At 43.6% G+C, this 18,324-nt stretch overlaps 1 protein-coding gene across 1 annotated transcript; it reads left to right on the top strand.

The window, feature by feature from the left end:
• Positions 1-780: 780 nt before the first annotated feature.
• On the top strand, positions 781-15,997 carry GYG1 (glycogenin 1). The gene is given in 9 exon segments (XM_075861450.1): positions 781-885; positions 887-902; positions 8,485-8,617; positions 8,695-8,869; positions 9,512-9,674; positions 11,365-11,491; positions 13,549-13,768; positions 14,891-14,944; positions 15,217-15,997. Coding segments are annotated over 9 exon segments (1,143 nt in total). The 5' UTR covers positions 781-810; the 3' UTR covers positions 15,397-15,997.
• The last annotated feature ends 2,327 nt before the right edge of the window (positions 15,998-18,324 follow it).

The following is an 18,324-nucleotide window of genomic DNA, read 5'->3' as shown; positions in this document are numbered from 1 at the left end:
CTATTTTGTGTGGTATTACTATCTGTTTTACAAGCAGATACATTTAAATTTAGAAAAATGCTAATTTTTGCAAATTTTTTCTAAATAGTGGTGTTTTTCAGAAATAAATACCAAAATTATCGACAAAATTTTTTCACTAACATAAAGTACAACATGTCACGAGAAAACAATCTCAGAATCGCTTGGATAGGCAAAAGCATTCCGGAGTTATTACCACATAAAGTGACACATGTCAGATTTGAAAAAAACGGCTGGGTCCTGAAGGGGTTAATTACGATTTTTTAATTTGTCCGTAAAAATTGTTGTGTCTGTGATTTTCAGATAAGTTGTAGAGAAAAAATAAAGTCATATGAGTAACCCTCTACTGAACCTGTGCGGTGACAGCCCATATGGCCTCCATACACTACTATACAGGCTGCGCACACTGGGCTCTGCTGTGTGAGTCCTAACAAATCTCTGAGCAGTGCTATAGGGGTTTGTGATCTCTATATAAATCTTTTGGAAATCAGTGGTGATCCCAGCTCACAGACTCCACCATAACATCTCACATACATCTATCACATGTCACTTTTGATTTTAAAAATGACCCCCTTCTTTGCCTCGATTGCTGCTATGTCTCTCATAGCGTCTAGTAATTGTCAGCAATGTGGGGCCCTGTTCACACTGCACACAACATTGCCGGACTAGTGGCTGCACAGTTGCCGGTTCCTCTATAGAGCAGTAGTGGTGCGTATTACTACGCTCATGCTTCGCACGCCCCTAAGGGCGGGGCCTGGTCACGTGGTCTCGCGTATAAGAGGGAGGTCACTTATGTACGACAGCATCTGCACAGCTGGGTCAAGGGAGAAGGTGACCGCAACTCAGGAACCACGCAGTAATCGTCTTCACCGCGGAGATGGCAGGTAAGTGCCCGCGGTGGTGAGGGGGAGAGCCGGGGACATAAGCAGCATGGTGGTCAGAGCTTCAGGTAGTGTGCGGGGCGGGAGGTGCGTGTGGTGTTCCAGCTGCAGCGGTGTCCGGAAGCCGGCACAGTGGACCTATCCCTTCCATGGATATCATTCCACATCTCCTGGCCGTCGCTCCGCTGGCCGCACGCTGCATTGGGTCCTCCGCTGACGTTCATTACTTCTCTCTTACTATGGCTTCCTCTGAGAGTGAAAGTGATCCCCGGCTCGTCAGTGCGGGCTGCGTCCCATGTGCAGCTCGTTAACCCTTCCTGTGCCCCTGTCCTTACACCTGTGCTGGAGGTCCTCACTCCTCTCTGGATGTCCACCCAATGTACAGAAACGTTATCATAATTGACCGGTGTGTACAGTGATCTTAGCGAAGATGACCAATTCCTGGGACAAGACCTATAGACTCCAGGATACTGCAGCTGCATCTCCCTCCTCCCGCTGCTGTTTACTATAGAACAGTGGTCTGTAGCCCGTGACTCCAAATGTTGGGGGCCTGAATCTCCCAGCAGGCCATGGTGTGCAAGGAGTTCTGTCCCCCCACAGCTGGGGAGCTAATGGTCTGCAGCCCACTGCTCTGGTGCCGTTTTACCAGGACTGATTGGGGTTCTGGACATCTATCGAGAGCCTGCAGGGAAGGGGTGATGAGGTTATCGGAAGATGAGGCTTCTTTACCTTATGAGATGTGGAAGTTTCACATGTTGGGATTTATGCAGATTCTGTAACTGGTATCTTTTTAAATGATCTTCCGGTCTGATATACATTAGAAATATATAGTCCACTTACCTACTGCCTTCTAAATGGTGCGTTCTGGTCCCTCTGCTTTCCAGGATGTCAGCTCTGACTATGGGGGGGGGGGGGGGTTTCTTTGGTAGTCTGAGACCTGCCCCCCTCTAATGGATAAGCATTGATTATGTTTGTGCTGATGTAATTGGCCCCCATCCATTGGGGGGTCTGGGGTGGGTCTCAGACTTCCAAGAAAATGTTCCAGTCTAAGACTATGGTGGCCGTCTTGTAAAATGGGGGGGGTCACAACAAAGGCCTGACCATTCAGGAGTGGGGCAGCATGCGTGGTAAATCCTGAAATATACAGGGGGGGGGGCTGGATGGCCTCTGGAGTGATCTAGTAGAACTATTAAAGGGGTATCCCAGCTGCAATTGCTTTTTTTTTTTTTTCGTTTGTAGCAAAGTTTCTGCCAGTTCAGTAGCTCTGAAGACTTGTGAGACTCCTGGCAGTGACAGCCGTCCAGCGCCATCTTCTTCCCTACATGCTGTACACATTACTTGGGTAGAGATGCTTATTTGTGTCTGTGCCCCCTAAGGTTTTTTTTTTTTCCCTGTCTAATCTGGCATTACTATAACATGTAGTCAGGTTGGACATATTGGGCACAAGCTATTTTTTTTTTTTTCTCTGACTCCTTTGTGCCGAATCAGCAGGGTAACTTTTACCTGGCAAAACCCTTTGACTACAAATCTATAGATGCCACAAGACTGACACTTCTGTACAAAGGAAAAATGGATGAGTTTTAAGCAGGATCAGTTTTACATTCTTATAAATTCCCCCTCAAAGTTCTTGCTAAGTGTGCTAAAAAAAAAGTGCTACCTTAACTGCTCTATCTTGGGCCCTTGTAGCATTGGTGAGGTTCTTGGCTTTTTTTTTTTTTTAAATCTAATACATATGGAATCTGACCAATTAATAAATCATACAGGAGACCCCATAGACTCCCTATGTAAAGTATGTCCCCGTCTGACTAATAAAATGAATAATATTGAAAAGTTCGACACAAATACACAGCGAACATGAGTCTTAAATACAGGCAACAAACCCCTTGTGAGCCTATTCCAGATCGCTCTAGACCAGTCCCACATTTAGTTTCCTTTTCTCTTCTATTTGCCCATCTGACAGTTGGAGGGATTGTGTTGCAGCGTTTCTTTGTCACGTGTCTTGATCTGTCATCCAGTTGTGATATTCTCAGAGCTCCATGTAGATTTGTTAATGAGTTTGTGTAACCGGAGTCCAGATACTACGACTAGTACTAGAATGCTACACACTTAGTGTCCTTGACTGTTTCCTAGAGGGGCTTGCTGCTGGTCAGGTGGTACGGGCCTGCAGTGCCGTATAGTTTCCAGGGGCAATTTAACGCTTGCATGCCTGGCTTTTAAAGTAGGAACCGTTACACACATACATACATATATATATGTAATTTTTTTTTTTTTCCTCTTCCAAAGACCTTTAAACAGTATGTGAGGTCAATATTTTTCTAGAGCATCTTTTTGATATGTGGTTAGAGAGATGGACTCCGAGGCCGGGACAGTAAATGGTTAAACAGCTGCTATGTTGCCTGGCTCGCTTCCTCTATTCATGACGTGCTGTGTCTTGTAAGGAAGGTGTAAACTAATAAAACGAACCATTGCTGATCTGGAAGCTGCAAAGTCCATAAGATGTGTAGTTCTCTATCTGCATAGAGGTAAACCACCCTGCAGACCAGGGCCTGTGCCCCGCCAGCTGTTGGTTCATTGGCGTTGCTTCCATCTCCTATTTTTAGCTCCTCCGTGCTGTCACTCAGCACAGTTCTCTAGTAAACAATATTTCCACATTAGATAGGCAGGTCTCTCCAGGACTAACTGTCACGTCCGGGCTGCTATTGGGATGGATGTTTTGGGAAGTTTCTATGGGTGATGCCTAAAGATGCAGAGGGCGGAGTCTACAGAAGGGAACAAGTGCATCATTTTTATTTATTTTTTGTAGCTATTCCAACGTAAGTAACCACTGCCTGGCGACATGTTGGCTGGTGGCTTGCTTTGACTGGTGGAGTAGATGGGATTATTCTCTGCCTGCGACTTGTATGGGGGGGGGATTGCTTGTAGAAAGCATCTTTGGGGGGGATTGTAGCTTGTAGAACGCATCTTTGGGGGGGGGTTGCTTGTAGAACGCATCTATGGGGGGGGGGGGGGATTGCATGTAGAACGCATCTATGGGGGGGGGGATTGCTTGCAGAACGCTTCTAGACACCGGTCACCATCTCTTTACAAGGTTTCATTCAGCAGCAGAACTACTTGTATGAACCACACAACATATTTCCTATTGATATCAATGGGATGCTATTTGCAGGCGTATTTCCACTGGCCAATCCATGGCCAGACTTTAAGCCCTGGATTTCTGCCTCGGACGTGTGTGAACATAGCCTTATATTGTGTTTTTAATAGACTGGTAACTCCTTTGGCTGCTACTCGCACAGCCCCTTGTGAGCAGGTAAGCCTTCTACTCTGAATGAATCGTGATCTGTTCTACCGTGTTTCCCCGATAGTAAGACACCCCCGATTGTAAGACGTATCGGGGGTTTCAGGGGGGTCGGCTAATATAAGCCGTACCCCGAAAGTAAGACATATGTCTTACTTTCGGGGAAACACGGGGGTATTGCCGCCTCCTGCCCACTTCCACTCCCACTTAACGCCGAAGGACGGATATATCCGTCCTCAGCAGCTGCTAGTTCGCGCCGGAGGACGGATATATCCGTCCTGTGATAGCGCGGGTACTGAGACTGTACCCACGCGATCAGCGGCAGGAGCACGGCTGTTATACACAGCCTGGCTCCTGCTGCAACTGCCGGAATCGAAGCGCGCGCCGATTCCGGCAGTTTAACCCATTAAATGCCGCTGTCAATAGTGACAGCGGCATTTAATGTGTTTGACAGAGGGGGGAGCTCCCTCTGTCACCCGATCGGCGCCCCCGCAAACAAATCGCGGGTCGCCGTCGGGTTTCCATGACAGCCGGGGGTCTAACAAAGACCCCCAGGTCTGCCTTCAGCATCTGCCTGTTAGGCGATGCCGGAGGCATGACCTAATAGGTTGCCTGTCAGTTTTACACTGACAGGCAATAATGCTTCGGTATACTAAGTATACCAAAGCATTATATATGCGATCGGCACATCGCATAGTGAAGTCCCCTGGTGGGACTAAAAAAAAAAAATGTAAAACAGTTAAATAAAGTTTGTGAAAAAAAAAATAAAAAAAAAAATAAATATTTTTTTGCCAATGTAAGACATACCCCGAAAGTAAGACATAGTGGGGCTTTTGGGGATAAAAAGAAAGTAAGACACTGTCTTACTTTCGGGGAAACACGGTAGGAGAATGTGCAGTATGAGGGAATGCAGATGTAGGTCACGACTGCAAGTCTCTGAGGGCTTTATAGTCCTGCTACAAGGACTATTTACAGAGCGGTATTTTTGTGGTTCGTAGCAGGAGATTAGACTATACGAGCTGTAATTCCACCCTAGTCTTTGTATGGTTTGCAACTAAAGCAGGTTACAATATCTGTAGGGACATTGGTCACCGGTATCCTGTACAACGGCCCCTGGTTTGCTCAATCTTCCTGGCAGTTCTGTCACTAGTGTAGTTTTTACACAACTTCCATGCTTTTTAATGTGGTTGTATTTTATGTGCAAATCCCAGTTAAATTTAAAGTTGCAAATCCAACACTTTTTTATTTTTTTTATTTTGTCCAATGTTAATTTCAGTTGTGCCTGGGACTTTCACGTTTTATAAAGTAACATCCCATTCTAGTATTATCTCGGTTATCCTATATTCTTTGAGATTAGTAATCGTTGCAGGATTAGGGCCCATTTACTCAGCTGCCGTTTTTAGTCTGTTTAATCTAAGTTAGTGGCCAAAGTTGGGATCAGGGAGTAAAAATTCACTTGTGAGTCCTGATCCTGTCATGGTGGTGTCTGTGCACACGTAGCAGAAAAATCCACATGTTAGCCCTTATTGAGAAAATCCACAGCTGACATTGATTTGGTGGTAAAAATCCGTATTACAGGAAGATATCAGCAGCCTATAGATACATAGCTGGTGCTATGCGCCGCTAGATTTTCCATCCACAAATCGGCATGTCCGCTATGTATGAACTTTACCCTTCTAGTTTTCTTTAGTGGTTTACAATGTTGTCAGGAACCTTTTGGTAAAAACTTTTGAAATGTACACCCCCAAAAAGTCCATATGTACACTGTATAGTGATTCTCTTTATAACCATTACAGAAGACTTTCTATATTAGTTGATAGTCAGTACTGTGGGGACATTGCCACCTTGAGGGTAATATGAGCCACTGATGCCACCCTCACTTATAGGCCCAGTGATTTGGGGAAAACAAGGCTGGGTGAACTGCTCTAAGCTTAGGTTGCTCTTCTATCCTAAAGAGATGATGGGCTTTTGGATGAAGGCAGTATCAGCCAGGTGGAGCCCCCTTTCTCTTTACATTAGAGGTGCACAACCTGCTGCCCAGGAGCTGCCCGCAATTCTGTTCTGTGCTGCCCCAACCATCCAGACACTGTACAATTGGGACAGACCATCATATCTAAGTGCAGTCAGGCAGCAGCTCCATTCTCTTCCTGTCACTAATCATGGATATCTGTGCAGGTCTAAGATACATGTGAGTGCCCTCTGGTTTCCATGTTGAAGGGGAGTGCCCCTTGCCCCCAGTAGTGCCAGCTGTTTACCAATGTGTAGCACACACGCGCTATCCAGGGTAACCTTTCATGGTATTTCCATCTAAGATCCTTATGGCATATCCCCTCCCGAGAAGACTCTTGAGAAGATGAGGTGGCTGCACATGAATACCATCCCCATTGTTTATAAGAGTTGCAGAACTCTTGACCATCTGTTTTTCTGCTAGATGGGAGTCCCAATAGTGGAACCCCCAACTTGTCATGACATATCAACAGTGTGTAACATAAATGTGTAAGTGTTCCTGATAAAGTTTAACTAGCCCTTAGAAATGGTACAATGTGGCTCTCAGGCCAAAAAAGCCTGTGCACCCTCTGATCTAAATACTGGTCCCTGCTTATACTATAAGACCTCTTGGTGTACTGTATGTACAATGTATAAGGACCAGTTATTGTGATATGTTAGGCCTTGTAGTGAAGGATCTGATATAGAAATATAATGCTTTTAACCTGTGTAGGTACCAGACACCGCTACTGCAGCCTTGGCATAAACTAACCTGACTCGGATTATGATGGGTTTTTAGACAAATCTGAGTTTTGCAGGTAGTTTTGGCTTATGTTAAAGGATTCTTTCTCCGATAGGAATTTCGGTCTCCTAATAACTAGAATTCTTGGCAAGTGGATCTCTTAGGAATGTGGAGGTGAACCCAAGTGTTCCTCTGTCCTGGTGTGCTTTACTCCATGCCTCTTGTGCAGGGACAGGTTATGTAATGGGTCAGACAGGAACGGCATTGTTCCTAGATGAATTGGATACTATTGCATTTGGTGGCGTCTAACTTCTTGTTCTCAATGGACACACCCCAAAGTACTATTGGGCTTTCTATTTAGCCACAAGGTAACTGTATGGTCTGCTGTGTCTGTATTCCTCAAGGAATATGGGATGACGTATAATGTTGAAAGCTATATATTTATTTTTTGTTCTGTATACATAGAAACTATCTTTCTGTTTAAAGCCAAATCAGTCATGTCAGCTGTACAAATGGCTTGGCTGGAAGCTGCGTGTCTGACACGGAGGATCCAGATTATATCAATCGCCTCTAAATTCGTAGCAGTTACTATAATTTGCACCAGAGACTAGTATAAATTATAGTAAAAATCTGACCACTGCCCTTTCTGGTGCACTGACGGCAAGAGGTGAATCTCTTAATAAACTAGGCACCTTATACGCTAGTGTGACTGGCATATGGAACGCCTGTCTTACACAATGGGGGTTTTATTTGCAGTATCTTATGCTAAATAGTGTTCAGTACCCATCAAGTTGCTCTAACAAAATGCATTCGATGGGATTTGAATTAGAAAAATGGTGCGAGTGATGTGCCACAACATTTTGTTTTGCAACACATGAGCAACTTTAAAAATAGTTGCATCATAGAAATGCAGGGCTTGAAAATCCCGACATGCACATGACTAACATGCCACTTAACCCAAATGTGCCAGTTATTTGGTCTAGAGTTTTGGGGTGACTTTAACTGTACATGCACACAGATTTTATTTAATGAAGGATATAGGGGGCAATTAAGACCAGCGTTTTATACACCAGTCTTAATAGAAAGATTGGAATTAAGTGCGACATTTAAGAGACAAGACTCTTGATGTCTTTCCACCGGGTGCAACAAACATGGCCGTGCATCACCCATAACATAAAAAGAACTAAACAAAACCTACTTGCCTCACTGCTCCCCTTCTGCCCTCCGGGTTCCTTCATCACTCCAAGCACTGCTTATACAAGGGCCTGACACCATCAATACTGCCACATAGGACGTCTGTACGTTGTATGAGCGATGCTGGAACGGGTGTGCTAGATTGTATGTCGCTGCCGCTTTCTGGCGTGAATTACAATTTTGTTGGATCTTGGTGGTCCTACAACTTTCAGAAAAGCCACACCCTCTCTGTGGCAAAACGGCCTAACCATTATTTGCCCCACTGTTTGCGACTTCTACACCAGGTCGATAAATTACCATAAGTGTCAGTGGATTATGTGAACAGATTTAAGGCACTTTTGTGTAAATGTCTTTATTTTCTTCCCTAGATTATGCTTTTGTTACACTCACCACAAATGACTCTTATGGGAAAGGAGCGTTGGTACTCGGCTCGTCTCTCAGGAAAAATACTTTAAAGAAGCTGGTTGTGCTCATCACTCCGCAGGTTTCAGACTCCATGAGGCGAGTCCTGCTCTTTGGTTACATTTACTGAAAGATGGGGAACGGTGACAATATCTTGCTCTAAATTTTCTCTACAGAAAAGTCCTCAACAAGGTTTATGATGACGTAAGAGTTGTGGATGTCCTGGACAGTGAGGACTCTGCTCATCTGACGTTAATGGAGAGACCGGAGCTCGGTGTCACATTAACAAAACTTCATTGCTGGACGCTGACCGAATATACCAAATGCGTGTTCATGGATGCAGATACAGTGGTAATGTACATTCTCAAATATTCCAGGGACCTAATGGCCTTGGATGTTACAGCTCTCCTTTTTAACCCCTTTCAGACTCTAATTTCTGCATACAGTTGCAAAGAGAAGTGACCCCCCCCCCAGAATTATCTGGTTTTCTGCATTGGTTACTAATAAAATGTGATTGTTATGAAAATCCGTCATAAATGAACACCATATAGCTAAACTAATAAAACAAACAGTGGGGCCTGTTTCAAAGTTTCTTCCAGGCAGAAAAAATGTGCCTCAGAATTCCATCAGAAATGTGCTCCTGCGTCCCCCTCCCCCACTGGATCTCTAATGGAAGGACTGGAGGCAAAAGAAAATGCTCAAAATGCCATGGTTTCCTACCTCCAATGGATGCCCTCTGCATTATAGCAAGAATGAACATGGAAGAGAATTATATAGTGGTGGCTTTTGAGTAGTTACATTATGAAGGAGTTGGGGTTTCCATTTTTGCACACCCCCCCCCCCCCCCCCCCATATAAAACCTAAAATATAGTACAAAAAGAGAATCTAGCTTTCTAAAGCCTGATCTGTTGTGGAATTTTGTGGCCATTCAGGCACTTGCAGGACTTGGTCCTAAAAGGATTTCATTTTTTTAATTTATTTTTTTTCCTTTAGGTTTTATCAAATATTGATGACCTGTTTGAGCGAGAAGAGCTGTCTGCAGCCCCAGACCCCGGCTGGCCTGACTGCTTTAACTCTGGCGTGTTTGTGTACCAGCCGTCAGTTGACACTTACAACCAGTTGTTACAGTTGGTCGCAGAAAAAGGCAGCTTTGATGGTAAGTGAAACCGATTAATGATTCTACATATACATCTGCATGACTCTTGGGGCCAGTGTTGCCCTCCAGATAAGTGGTCTCAAAACTAAAATTCAACTCTCTACAGAAACATGTTAATTATTTTTGCACCTCTGCCGGTTTCTAGTGTCCTTATTCTAAATTTGCCAAGGAAATTGACAGCTGTTGTCCTGGTCTTTAAACTATACCTGCACTTAAAATATACATTGGTGCAAACAGGCTACCAAATTTCAGGTGCCCAGCAGTCGGGTTGCTGGGCACCCTGGTGAGAAGACAGAAGCAGTTTTACTGCTTCCGTCTTCTCTGTTCCCACATACATCTTAGTCATTGGGCACTGTATGGAATAGAGGGAGCGATTGCTGATCACATGATCGCCAGTTAGAGGAGGCTGCTGCTGGGTTTAACTAAGCCGAGCACTAACTGTCAGTGAAACAGGGCAGATTTTCAAGCCCAGTTACAGCAGAATAGTATGAAAAGTCTCCCCAACAAAAATGACCCCCCCCCCATAAAACACAGCCCACCAATGATTGTACTGCTAACCCCTGCCAAACCACCCTAAGTTGGACACATCAATATTTACAGTAAAAAAAAAATGAGTGATTTAAGGTAACACTATTGCCCAAACCTACTTTATTTTTCTTAAACTACGACTAGTTTAACAATTTCCCCCTCATGGTGTGTCCATTTTAGTAAAAGTACCACAAGTTGAACCTCTGCTCTAAATTACTGGCAGTGAGCAAGTAGTTACTGATGGTAGCCGGCTAAGACCCCAAACATTGAAACAGACCTACTTGGTGCAATGAATGTCAATTGTGCATAATGGGTGATCCCTCTCTAAATGATCTCACGTGGTCTCATGTTGTTTTGAGCAGACTTAACTAGCAATAAATGATCTAGACAATTGGTAATGGGGAAGAATTACACTTTTACAGCAGTGTAAAATCAGGGTGGTCAGGCCTATTCTATAGCAGTGTACAACCAATGTACCCCCAAGATTATCAGTCAATTGTAAACCAAACTGATCAATTATTGCAGTGCTGCTTAGGTTAGTAAAGCAAATGCCTACGTAAATCCTGAATGAAGGCTATAGCATTAGCTACTACTTACCAGGTCTATTATGGGAACCTTCTCAGGTTCCACAGGGCCTTCCTCTACCTCATTCAAGCCAACTGCAGAGTAACATGCCAGAGGACCATACTTGCCAACACTGCTTACTAGGAGTCACTCCCTGCCAGGAGGAAGAAGTCTTGGTAGACCACCTATCAGGACAGAAGCATGAATTTGGGGCACTGTACCGCTGTTGTGCACTGCGGGTCAAGCACCTGGGTTTTGGCTTGGGTTCATATATACCAACAAACGCACCATATTTCGGACTCTGCCCATACTGATGGCAAGCAATAGATCTTGGTACAGCCCTTCTCTTCCAGTATGAGCTCCACGTGCAGCGTTTTAGGAAACTTTCTGCAAAACAAATACTGCAGCTGGAAATATATTACAATTTTCTGAAGTTGAGAATTGTAAAGAGGATTCTTTACATCACATGATTAGCCTTGTGAATAACACCACCAAAAAAATGCAAGTAGCCTAGAGGTGGTAATATCAGTTTTATTGTGAAGCTTCTCTAATCTCTGGGGTAAATTCAACTGTGTGCATTTTGTTTTTCTGTTTTTAGGAGGTGACCAAGGTTTACTGAACACCTTCTTTAACACCTGGGCAACAAAAGATATACACAAGCATCTACCCTTTATTTATAACTTGAGCAGTATCGCCATATACTCCTATCTACCAGCATTTAAAGCGTAAGTACATGTTGGCCTGAAGCTGTAATTGTGCAAGTCCACTTGGGTGGGGGGTGAAGACTTAGTTACTCTGTATCAATGATGAGATGTCACATAAATTCAATCCCCCACACACCAACATCAAGTTACTTGAACTCCTTGCAATTTCTAACATAAGCGTGACTAAACTCTGCTTCTCACCTTACACTTACACATCTCAAATTTTGCAATAATTGATCCATTCCTCCTCACTCCAATAAAAAGGAAACTGACTCCCACTTTTCTGGCCAAAGGCCTCTAAAAAAAAAAAAAGTAATGTCTGTTCATAGCAGGTGTAGAAATTTCAATTAAATTACAAATGCATCTTTAATAAATAAGGTGCAATTCTTGCCAAACACCCGGTCGCAAAATACACCACTATTGACAGAGTGCCTCATTTCTGTAGGATATACCAACTCTGCTGTATGCTTACCTAACATAACTTGGTGTAAGGACCGCACTTCCCAGAAGACAAGTTACCACAGCAAGTCTTGTACATATTGGGCCAGCAAGGAATGCTGGCAGATGCCCGCTCTAAACTAGAATACCGGCTGTAGCTGGAGATCAGTAAATGCAGATTTTTCATTTAGGGCAACCTACTGATGGCAGCCGGACTGGGAGAACATAGGCTCCTGTGGTCATGAGTAGTTTAAGATGCTGTATCTCCTGCAATATTGAGCACTTGGGTTTCTGACACTTGGATGTCCACCATGGTGCCATAGCTCCTTGTGGCTAAACTAGGAAAGCTGGGTCTGCCACAGGAATAATGTAAGAGGCTGCTAAGTTTCTAGAAGGGGACATTGAGTGGTTAGGGTGGGGGGCTAAATATCCCCTCCCCAAGAGGTTGAATTTGGGGGTACCACAGGGTTGCTGTCTGAGCACTACATTGTATGCATTTTATACTAATGACTGTTGGACATGTCATATTAAAATATGTGGATGATGTGATGCTGACTGGTCTGAGATGGGTATAAAAAAAATCTTACCTGCCTGAGTCATCAGTTAGAGCAAAACTGTCTTTCACATTAAGAGCCAACTCCTCCAAAGGACATTAATGTAAGGAAGCGGGGCCTGGAGCATTTGTATATTTGCATGGGTGGGAGCTAAGTGGAGGCAGTAAAGGAATTTAAGATCTCGCACAATCTGAAATGGTTTGTATCAAAATATTTGAGTGAAGGCCCAACAGCACGTCTGACACTTGTGAAACTTCAGTACTAAATTTGTTTTATACTGAGTTGTCAGGCAATTGAGTTTTGACTTGCATCAGTCTGGTATGGAAACAGCAAGTCTTTTACGATATAGGGCGGCTAAAACGGTTAGAGCCATTATTGGTCGTAAAGTCTCGCGTATCAGGTATTGAGGAGCGGACCTAGGCGACCGATCAAACAGGCTATTACATGGGTGTAAAGCACCTTCCAGATGGTAGTAATTCAGACTTGGGGAGTTGCTATTGTATGGCATATTGGCCTAATGTGTTCATTTGTGCTGTTAGATTATATCTGCAACTTACATGTTGGGAAACGTAATTGTCATAGTTGGCAATAAAGGTCTCTGAAGTTAACTTCTAGAATAGTCCTATTGCGAAAAACTGCAATATGACCAACTTGTGACTAGACCCTTAGCCTGTCTAAAGGGAAAGCTGCAAGAAGGTCCCAATTTAAAAACTCTAGGTAGAGAAATGTAGTGCAGCGCTCCACTAGCGGCACATGAATGAGCACTTCAGTTTCCAGTGTTGACCGTGGAATATGATCAGTTGTTCTTGCCTGGCTGGGACATCAGCCAAGCTCCTGTCTACTTCATCACTACCCTCTTTCTAATGCAGATCTTTCTCAGAAGGTTCCTGTTAGACTTAAATATTTTTATGATATCAGTTTGCCTTTTTTTTTTTTTTTAATTGCATTGGGATGCTGAGCCAATACTTTGCATTACTTTGGAAAGTTCGGACAGACCTGTTCTACTGACTGCTAACACTTTTTTTATATTGTATAGAGAACTGCATAATGTTACTGAGATTTGACAGGCACTTTGTTTTTCGTTAGGTTTGGTGCTGATGCAAAGGTAGTGCATTTCCTTGGTAAAGTGAAGCCGTGGAACTACACCTATGACAGTAAAACCTGCACTGTGAAAGGAGATGTACATGACCAAACCCTCATTCATCCTGAGTTCCTCAACCTCTGGTGGAACATCTACACCTCCAGAATCCTGCCACTGTTAACAGAACATGGGGTGGTTAAAGATGCCTCAACTGGCTTAAAAGCGGTACGTCTGCATGTCTCGCCTATGACTATCATTCCAATACAATTTTTAACCTGCTTGTTCAGAGGAAGACTGGGATGGTCCAAATAGAATTAGATACTGTGGGTACCAATGTGCTATTTAATAGTTCCAGAATAACAGCTAAACTCTGGTTGCCATTGGCACCACTATTTGTATTACAAGTTGGGGGTTTTAATCCCCTTCCTACTGCACATGAGTCTTCAAAAGTTGTTTTTTGTATTCCTGCTTAAAGAATAGATCTGGCAATATGCATTGTTTGGCACCCAGCATGAGCATATGGCCAACCTGGCTCTAATAGAATTACTTGATCATGACCAATTGGAAAGTCTAATGCTGATCTGTAAAATGTATTTCCGTGGTTTGGGCTCGGCTTATTTAGAGGCATTGCTAATGCAATCTAAATGCATATTTGTAGGCTTTTTCTGCATGGTATTGGTTGACACTTTCTGGGACTTACTATGGGCTTCAGCAGCAATGTCTTAGGGCTTGTCTAAACAAGGGAATTGCTGCATATTTTCCATCCGCAATTCAAATTGCGGACAGAACACACAGCAGAATACAGAAGCAGCAAAGTGGGTGAGATAAAAAAAAATCTCCCACACATTGCATGAAAATTCCAACCAGACATTGGCCTGCGGTTTCATACTGAGGCATGTCCATTCCTGCTGCAGAAAGTGGACAGAATTGCTGCGTTTTTCAGATGAGATCACAATCTCCTATAAGGAAAAAACGCTGCAAAATCCCATTTTCTGCAGTAAAATTGCAGGAAATGGTGTCTCTTCCACAGCAGAACTTCTGCAGCAATTCTATTCCGTGTGGACACCCTTAGAAGGAATAGTATTATCCAAACAGCGCTTGGCTAATGCTATGTTCTGTTCTAACCATGCATGTGACCACTTAGAAAAGGTAGACCTGCGTGCAAGTATACAATCGTATTTGTCTTAATAAAACTTACCTGGGGAATCTTACAGCAGTAGTTGATAGGTTTTGTAAACCATTTGTCAAGTGCTGCATGGATGGGGGTCTCCTCCTGAAGCAGAGGGTTCCTCTTTAATGGGGTATCATAATTCTTCAACCTTTCCACTTTTCTATAACTGTTTACAGCTGTCGGGCTTGGTCTGCTCACTGGCTTTCTCTTGTCGCTTCTGTAGAGAAGAGGTATGAAGAACTTAAAGTTGTCAAGCTGTTATGTACAATTGGCAGACCTCATGCAGTTCATTATTTTGTAATTTTACACTTTCTTGTTTTTTGTTTTTTCTTCATCTTGGGTTTCTATAATTTTGAAATTCTGGCCAGCTTGGTGTTTAGCTCTGCTTTGCCTGCCTCTTTGCATGGAAGCTATCCATTGGTTTCCTCATTTCCTTGTTTTTTTTTGTTTTCCTTTGACTTGCATGTAGTGAACATAACTTCATGTAATTTCTATCCTGTAGGAGGCTGTTACAGAAGCCGTGTCAAAGATGTCTATAGCAGGAGCAGCACCACCGCCGCCACCACCACCACCGATAACTTCAGAAGAACGCAGGGAAAGGTGGGAACAGGGCCAGGCTGACTACATGGGAGCAGATTCCTATGACAACATCAAGAAGAAGCTTGACTCTTATCTCCAGTAAGGATTGTAATGTCTTCCACAAGAGCACAAACCTAAATGGACTTTGTTAAACAGCTGTTTGGCATCTAGGACTGTTCTACCACAATGTTTACTAAACTGCTAGGAGCTTTACTAAACCTCATTTGGTGGATTTGGCCACCCTTGTAAGTGGGATATGTAAATGGAGCATCCTTTTTGTTACATGCCCAGTTATGTGCCATGTCTCCAGGTTATTCTTTTTGAGACTAGCTTAATGGCTTAACTGGTTTTAGGGGAACTGGTTACCAATCTGCTCAGGCTTAACATGTAAGTAGCACGTAACTGGTTATTTAACCGATGTTCGAACAATTGATGCTATTGTTCCCACTGCTTCATTGTCTTGGGTGGTCATGTATGTGTGAATCTTCAGTTTGCCTTTCCATACATCAACTCTGTACACATTCCCAGCGTACAGATGTGACTGGTCAAGCAAGTTCTCACAAACTTGATCACGCAGTGCAAGCTGGGAGCACACTACACCTTGGAACGCTTCCCTTTCTGTTCTGTACCTCAGAGGGCTAATGTAATGCTTCTTTCAAACCAACTGTAACATGGCACTTCAAATAAACTGGTTTTGGTCAGTAGCTTGAATCCCTTCTTTGTATTCCCAAGCTGATGGGAAACACAACGGGCCTTAATCAGAATGCTCCTTGTTCATAGTAACCAAACAGTCTTGATAGGGCTCATTGTAAAAGCCTTGTTCCCATTGGATGGCTCTATGGAATACAGTGATGGGAGTATAAGGCCACGTACAACCCTATTCTACAGAGCAGCATGCGGTCAAGTCACATGACCATTCATTCAAAGAATGAGTCGCCAATCAGATGCTGAAAGTTGCAGAATTACTTGATGGATCATCCCAAAGCTACAATTTGGCGCTCAACCTGTGGTATCTGCAGCAGGTCCGGGGGCCACACAGATGGCCCCTAGTGTAACAGGCGGTCTCCACCGGTTTTATAGCGGTTTACTCCATTGCAGTAATACCACAATAAGGGGACACAGGTTATCAGTCATGGCTCTCCCTTCAGCAATGAGCAGAGCTGGGTAAAGAATTTAACGCTCTGCTCAGATACAGCCTGGCCATGGCTGCCTGTGACCTTTGTATACATGTGTGCTTTAATGTTAATACAGCCTAATACTTGGAGGCATATCCAAAATATAATAAAAATAGTTTTGTTCCTCCTGCAAATTCACAGGTTGTGGCCTTAACATTGAGCGCTAAATACTCCACCTTGCTGGCTTAGGCTAGCCATACACACTACATGCCAACCATCTTGTCTGGACTCCACAATGGCAGATGTCCGAGCAAAAGGCCAGGCATCTTGAATTTCAGGATGCCCGATCCTTTGTTCATTAGAAGTCTGGCAGCAGCTTTTTCACTGAGCACACGCGTGCTCTGCAGAGTAAGTCAGAAGAAATAGTTGTCAGTGGACAACAATCTAAAATGTGGCCAGCTTTGTCTTGTTCTAGTGGCTTCTGGCACTATACTATAAGCTGGTTGAAAACTTACCCCCTTGGCAATATATGACATACTATTACTGCATTGTCACCAAGGGGAATTATGCAGCGCGCTCCATACTCAGCAGGTGACTGCTGTTTTGTACAGCTGACACCTCGCTCCAGCAGGCGGAATCAAAGTTCGCTTCGATTCTGCCCATTTAACACTTTAAATGCTGCAGTCAATTGTGACCGTGGCATTTAAATTGTTAATCAGCAGTCTACAATGGTTGTTATGGCAGCCTGGAGGCCTAATAAAGGCCCCCAGGCCAGCCATCTTTGTACTCCTTTGAAGCGCTGTATGTAAACATTGCACTTAGGTCTGTACAGGTCCCACCCTGACATCTGTGCAATGTATGGGACACCTGTACACATCAGACAGACTAAGGGTCATGTATGAACCTGTGCAAAATAAATCAGGGCTTCCCAATATCTATTTTGATTTTTAAAGATGGCTAGATAAGTGCTTTAACCCTTTCACAACCAAGGACGAAAACGAACATCATGGTCGGCTGCTAGTTCCCGCACCAGGACGTTCATTTTCGTCAGTATTTAAAACTGTCACGCTGTGTAAACAGTGACAGGCGTGCACTGACAGCTGTCCTAGACAGCTGACATATCAGTCTCGCCAGACAGCGGACCATCGCCGCTGCTTTCGGCAATTAACCCCCTTAAGTGCGGCGACTGATTGCCGTCACCGCATTTAAGTGGTTTGAAGCACATCGCCAGCCCCCATGAAGTGATCGTGGGGGCTACCGATGCTTGTCGTGGCAATCGGAGGTCAGATAATGACCTCTGGGTTGCCATGTACGGAAGCCTCAGAGGAGCAGCCTCCTGCCGCTCCTCAGGCTTCCTGTCAGTGTGACTGTTGCGTCACTGACGGAGTACACTACACTACGTGTGTAATGTACTCCAGCAGCGATCAAAGCTGCAAGACTAAGTGTCCCCTAGTGGGACAAGTAAAAAAAGATAAGTTTAAAAAAAAAGTGTAAAAAAAAAAGTTATAAGTGATATAAACATGCTGCTTTTTTTCCCCTATAAAGACTTATTGAAAAAAAATGAACACGTTAAAGTACACATGTTATCACCACGTTCGTAACAACCCCAACTATAAAACTAATGTTTTTCCTGCACGATGAACACCCCAAAAAAAATCAAACTACAACAATCACAATTTTTTGGTCACCACCGCTCCCTAAATAAAGAATAAAAAGTGATCAAAAAGTCACATGTACCCGAAAATAGTACCAATAAAAACTTCTATCCGTCTTGCAAAACACAAGCCCTTACAGTTTTTTTGACTAAAAAAATTATGTCTCTCAGAATATGGTCTCAGAAAATGTCATTTTATTGAGCAAACGCTAAAAAAAAAAAGGACCAAACCTATATACATATGGTATCGCCGTAATCGTAC

The sequence above is a fragment of the Rhinoderma darwinii genome, chromosome 4 (assembly GCF_050947455.1).
Source record: "Rhinoderma darwinii isolate aRhiDar2 chromosome 4, aRhiDar2.hap1, whole genome shotgun sequence".
Taxonomy (NCBI): domain Eukaryota; kingdom Metazoa; phylum Chordata; class Amphibia; order Anura; family Rhinodermatidae; genus Rhinoderma; species Rhinoderma darwinii.
Note: the sequence above shows the minus strand (reverse complement) of the source record. Positions and strands in the feature narration are given on the sequence as shown.